This window comes from Dipteris shenzhenensis, chromosome 14 (assembly GCF_047967505.1).
Source record: "Dipteris shenzhenensis isolate YYH24624 ecotype China chromosome 14, Dip_SZ_1.0, whole genome shotgun sequence".
Lineage (NCBI taxonomy): Eukaryota > Viridiplantae > Streptophyta > Polypodiopsida > Gleicheniales > Dipteridaceae > Dipteris > Dipteris shenzhenensis.
The window spans coordinates 39,009,319-39,016,097 of NC_141609.1; the positions used below are offsets into that span (position 1 = coordinate 39,009,319).

Sequence of the window (6,779 nt, forward strand, 5' to 3'; positions counted from 1 at the left end):
TGAATTTGGTGTTCTACACAATATTAGGTAGAACTCGTGCTACTCTATAATATCCTATGGAAGACATATACAAAGTATGGTTGAGTTTTCGACTTGTTAGACATGTCAAAGAATTTGCAAGAGATCAAAATTTGCCTCACTCTCACCATCCACTAAGATTACATTTGAGGTTATAAATCGTAAAAAGTATGATTATCTAACTCCAAAATAGTCTAAACATATGTGTTGTAGTTATTCTTAGACTCTAGGATGTACAAAATCTAAAATGCATATTCTAATTAAAAAGTATGGAGATTTTTATCAAAAATGAGAAAAAACTTTAATTGAAATTTTGGTGTCTTTAGGTAGAACTCAAAATAATAGCTGCAACTTTTAATCCATAATAATTCCCAGTTTTTTTCAGCATATAAGCTTTATGGTAATAATCAAATACCTTATCAATGCCTTTGAATAATTCTGAGATGCATCTAAGTTAATAGGACATAAAAGTGTACTATGACATTTTTTTGTCCTTATACCAAACTAGTATTAAGAGCACGGTGGGTGGGTATGCCAAAACCCATTGAGAACATACTACTAGGAACCGATTATAGTGTGAGACAAACTTGAGACTCAAATGAAAGGCTTATAGAGAATCAGTGAGGCAAAACATGCTTTACCTATAGTTGCGGAAGAAATGCAAAAAAACAACTAGAGGGGAGTGAATCCTAGTAGCATGTTTAATTTCGAAGTTCAAGTTCATGGGTGATAGAGCCACCGTTCAAGTTCATGGGTGGTAGAGCCACCATGCTTTTTATTTTTCAACCCCCACCCCACCCTCCTCCTTCCCTTCTACCTACCCAAAACACACACACACATACACACACATACGCACACATGCGCACACTCACACACACACACGGGCAACTATGAGGGACCAACTGCCTAGGATGACAAGCAAGTGGCCTTCTCAAGGTAATAGATTCACCATGGTAACAACATCGTGGTGGGTGTGCCAAACCCCACCGAGAACAATAGTGTAGGAATCCACTATAGCGTGCGACTCAAACGAAGGGTTGGTACAGAATCAATTAAGGAAACATTCTTTATGTACACGCAGGCTTTTTGGGTGTCGAGCAAGAAAATGCAAAACAAGCAGTGCGTCATCTTCCTACGACCAGTCTCCTATACTTCCCTCTGATCCGCCAAATTGCCTCGCCCTTTCGTCTGCAAACGTCGATCGATTGATTTCTCGTCCGCTCAGGAATCTGCGCCCTCAATCATGCCCGCTGAGATCGCCTCCCTTCGATCCAAATCATCGACGTGAGATTAATTCGTTGTGCTATTACGAAGATATGGAACAGGCGAACCCAATTACAAGAACCGTAGATCATAGAAATGTCATATCTCTGCGCCCCTACTGTGGCCGCCGCATTTCAAATTCTAGCACTAGTAGAAACAGCATTTGGTTTCCGCTTTAACCTATTGGGCTTAATAACCAGCGTTAAAAGTACCAGTGGGAAACATCATTGAGCGGAAACGATGAACACAGTTGACGCCAATTCACCTCGTCTGAAGAATGATGAGTTACTTTTGTCGAATCCGGCTTAACTATTCAAGATCCTTAGAATCACAAATTTCAAATTGTGGCTTATCTTGAAGCTTGACCAGGAGACGACACAACTATGCAAAGTTTACCCAGGATAATACAGGACCCCAAAGTCTGACTCGTTTATGATGTCTAAGCTTGGGCAGCCTTCAGTTGTTTAGCTGTGAGTGTCAAACTCAATCCAGTAAATAATATTGAGCGGAAATTATTATCTTTTGCTCAAATTCTCACACTGCGAAAAAGTTCTATCAGCCCAATCCATACCGCCTTCTCAATAATACTGTACAAGGAAGGAAAGAGCTGCATTAAAGTTTTTACACTTCAAGCTTAAAATAGAGTGGAAATGCGATCTTATGATCGATAGCGGCCCTCTCTTTCTTGCAAGTCGCGCATCGAACCAGAAAAGGCTTCTTGGAGCTAATTTCAATTAGCACACACGAAAAATGTAGACGGAGGACAGTCCAACGCATGGTAGAAGCCTTGATCCAACTCTGCGCCGTCCCGTGTGTACGTGGGTTTCACGGAATAAAAGTGCGCCGTCGACAGGATGAACCGCTGCTTGATGGAGCGTCTCATTCTGGCAAACACGTTGCTAGGCTTCGGGACGAGCTGGAGGCCGCCTCGGGTGGATTCTGAACCGGAATTGATGCTGGATTGACGGAGGAGCGTCCAATTGGGCAAGGACCCAACTTTCGCCGGGTCTGTGGCGAGCACTAGTGATTGGGGGGGGGGCGAGAGCGAGTGGTGAGGTTTGGGAGGACGCTGGCGGGAGATGAAGGAGTAGAGGGCAGGGAGGAGGCCATCAAAGCTATCCATGGATGAGGAGGGAGGCGCAAGACGCAAGCAAAACGAGTGTTGGCGATGGTGATGAAGAAGACGACGATGATGCAATAGGAACAGTCGTGACCCTTGTGATAAGCTCTCCACGTATACAATAGGCTTTGGAGACTACGATGTCCTGCGTGAACTATAGCGATGGCTTAACTCCATAAAGCATCCTACTCCCTTGCAACATTGTAATTTAATGCCAACTTGAACATCACTAGAAACTTAATCATGACTGTCATATCAAAGCTCTTCCAGAATGGTAAAAAGGCAATCTCGAAATCACACCGGCCAATTGATTCGCTGGCTAAATTTTGTGATGCCATGTGCAGACATGATGATAGCCCACCGTCGCAACACTTCAACCAGGCCACAGACAATTACGCTCGTGCTACCACGTGTAGTTCTCGAACGCAGTGCAGACTATGTAACCCCATCTCGCACATGTGTCACTTATGCCACATTGCTCACATGCCCGGCACTGTTGATAGTCAAAAATCGATGTGAATCCCTAGTTTTCAGTTGAAAACCAATGAAATCGATCTTGTTGGTCACCGATTTCATGGTTTCTTCTTAAGAATCGGCCCCCAGCATGAATTCCCTACTCCTTTAAAGTCCACTCCCGCCCTCAACCAAAGTCATTTAAGAGAAATCCGTTTAACCATAAGTGCTCTTGTTTAAAAAAAGTTCATTCTTCTACTATATGAAAAAGTTTCTCACTCTTTTCTCCTATACTAAACAATACATAAGCAAAGGTCTCCTCATAAGAGACCAAGTCAAACCCCAAGCATATAACCATGAAGGGAGGGGACCCTAAAGTAAATCCCCATCATGGCACCTCCATCCAAATGATGGATGTGCAACAAGAATTACTTGACCAAGGGACCTCCATGCTACCCTTGAGCACGCCCTATTACCTACTAAGCTATTATGTTACTAGCCTTTCTTTTTAGGTTGTGTGATGCTTAATAGCAGCATGTTTTGTGATTTTCAAAATAATTGAGGGCCTTCTTTGTCGCCTCCTTGTCGCTTTCATGAAACAACCAAGTGCTTCCCTAGAAAGATGAGGATGATCAATATTCTATTACATGAATGTGTTCAACAATGAGTCTAAGGAATCTCCTCTCTTCATGGTACTAACTTCTTTAATTCCGTTTAGGAATCATTTTGTAAATTCACCCACCAAATTTCAAAGTTAAGGCCAAGATGTTAATTAATTATGTGAGGCTACGAAGAGCATTTTTAGCGAAACCTTGCATGAGAGATAACATGAATCACATTTTATGTACAATATCAGTATATGTATTGCACGTCTATTCCCTTTTACAACAATGTAATATCTCTTTTGAGTTTCTATTAATCGTCCTTTTATTGTATCCTAAAGATGATTTTTATCTCTTTTCTAAAGGACCTTTTGCCATATAGATTTTAGTTTTTTGATAATCAATGTTCAACTCTTTTATTAATTCATATTTATGATATATATTATATTTAAAAGACTTTGTTTTTTTATATAAAGCCTTTGTCTTTATGCATGGGTGATTAAGAAATGTCAACTCATTCTTAAGTGTCAATCCTAGGGGTTGTTTTACAAGTCTATGCATAAGGACTCTATGTAAATGCAATCTAATCTCAATCGTTCCCTAACATTGCATTATCATGCACATGATCGATCCTCTTCTACTGTCTTGTAATGCACGTAATCAATCCTCTTCTATCATCAAGTGTTGTAGCTCTCACTAGGATGCACCCAAGTGCCTTATTAATAAGAGTTACCGTTGATAGCTTTCAATCACTCAATTTTCTTATCACTTAGTGTAGCTATTCCTATCTCAAAATGTGGCCAAACATTTTCAAATAGTAAGTATCAAAATACTTGTTAACATTGTGGGTAGCCAATGAGGGGGGTTCATTCTACTGAATATTAGACTATCACATGCATTCATCAGGTATATTAGAGATCCCTTATCTGTGAATTTGTAGTTAAGAAAACTTCCGCTTTTTTTTATACAAAATAACAAAAATTTTATTAAAAAATTTTGTAAATATATTGTTATAAGTTGCATCCCCAAAAGGTGGGTAATACATTCTATTAAACTCAAGCGATAGTCACAATATATTTTTCAGTGGACCACCCGAGGTAGCCAGTTCTTAGTTCTTATTAAGGAAGCGTTCATTATGGAAGCTCGAAACACCAACTCATGTTTCCCAAATAATTAACCACTCTCAAAAATATCTGGTAGTGTTGGAGAATTGCTTCACGGAGATAGATGCCCATGTCTTACAGATGAATGTGCAATATATAGGCCACCCAGATCCTCATCACACATTGTGAGGGAGACTTGATTTTGTAGCCTAAGGTTTGTGTGCAAGCCAGTAGGGTCATTGTTTGCTTGGGTGTATCCATTTTTGGTGAGATTCAAGGAAATTTCTGTATATAGGTATCTTGCATGACCCATAACTTATGCATTGCTCAACGAACACTATATTTAAAGAAATTGGACTTTCTCACTTCGTTCGGACTTTTTTTCTAAACTGGTCATCTATGCCCAATATTACTTAGTAGACTCATAAATTTTGTATTTTGGGAACATCAGATGTGTAAGTTCCACATAATAAACCTAAAAATTCCCCAAGGTTGTAAGTGGTGATCTCTACTTGATACATCATGGCTAACCCCCGTACAAATATGGTCTAATAAAGCTTAAAATGTTGTGTGCCTGGACTCAATATGCAATATATGAAAAGAGTCAATGGTTGAATTAAATATCTAGGGGGTGTATAGATACACCATTTAATTGTATGGAAAAGAGTTTGTCAAATTTAATATATAGGAAGTGTATAGATACACCATTTGATTAAATACCATTTGTATAGATATACCATTTTCTAGGAACAAGTCATACAATATATTATCCTATGCTTCTGAATCTCATTCAGAGTCATCAGATTCTAGTATTGCATTTTCAATTGATGGGTTAAGCCTAGCCAAATGATGTTTAATATGTGCAAGGCTGAGGCAAGGCTAGGATCAGGAATTGTGATACATTTTTCAACATCATAGCCATGCTTCTTTTTGTAACTTTGTGTCCTTGATTTTCAAGCAATGAATAATGCTACTCACTTCCACCTCTGTCAAGCCCTCTTTATTTGGAATCCATTCATGTTTCTTTCGCAAGAAACCCTCATACAATTGTTTTACTGTGTATTTTTTGGGGAGACAAGTTTCAAAGGCTTTGGTTCATAGCATTAAGCTATGAATATTATAGGCATTCCCTTCTTATAGGTTTTGTTTTCTAGTAGCTAATTGATTAGTAGTGTGATTAGCTTGACTAGTTTAATTAGTAGTGTGATTGTCCTAAACTAGCTTGGTGGTTGAAATTGTTTTGTTTTATAGTAGTAAAATTGTTTTGCTTTCTAGTAGCTTGATTAGTTTAATTAGCTTTAATTAGACTATTTTTTAGTATTATTGGAGCAGGGAAACCCGACAGCTGAAATTTTTGCTACTTCTGTGAATTTTAAGCTTTCACACCTCCCACCCATCAAATCTTGGAATATTAAGTACTTGCAACCTTCCCCTGCCCTACAAACACCCTGCAACCCACATGCACCTCGGCGTGACCGTGCATAGACTTTGGTTTGGCATTGTCTTATTTTGGGTAAGTTGTCTTCTATTCTTTGTTCGCATCACAAGCTAGCTTCTCTGGGTCTATTCTATACTGATTGTGGCCATGGCATCAATGGCAACATGCAACTTTCCATGGCTTGCAAGAGAAGCGGACGGAGGTTGACAGACAGGTTGTAGATCGAGGAAAGCAATGACACGTATCGAAATTGACAATGGAAAACTTGAAACATTTGCAAAGGGAGAAACAAGAAGAAGAAATAAGACTCCTTGCAGAGCACCAATAGGAAGTAGTTTTTTATAGATGTACACATTCTATCATTGCCACCACAACAAAGAACATGAGCTGTTGTGTTACAATTGGTGGGAGCATTCAAGGCAGCAACATCAAGCCATTAAAGTGAATGCCAATCTGGGGTCTTCACAAGCTTTAGCCTGCACCCTAAAATTTGTAGAGTAACAACCCTACCAACACCTCGGGAATGCACGCCCAAGAGGCATTGCTCTCTAACCTGAGAAACGGCCTACAAAAAGTAAAAGGGGTGCATAGCTTAGATCAACTAGCTACAAAAAAGGTGACATTACCTATGTTGGTGTCCCTTGGAACAAAGGAGAAACAACTTGTCAATCAGAAGGACCAAGGTGGCTCTAGCGAATTAAACGTAAAGTAGAAGCAATGCATGATTATCCCAATCTGAGAAATCTGTGGGCTTCGACATAATGCAAGAAAAGAAGAGACAG

At 39.5% G+C, this 6,779-nt stretch overlaps 1 protein-coding gene across 1 annotated transcript; it reads right to left on the reverse strand.

The window, feature by feature from the left end:
- Positions 1-1,625: 1,625 nt before the first annotated feature.
- On the reverse strand, positions 1,626-2,504 carry LOC147894599 (uncharacterized). The gene has a single exon (XM_087385222.1). It carries the CDS (start codon positions 2,402-2,404, stop codon positions 2,012-2,014), a length of 393 nt encoding a protein of 130 aa, XP_087241348.1. The 5' UTR covers positions 2,405-2,504; the 3' UTR covers positions 1,626-2,011.
- Between the last annotated feature and the right edge of the window lie 4,275 nt (positions 2,505-6,779).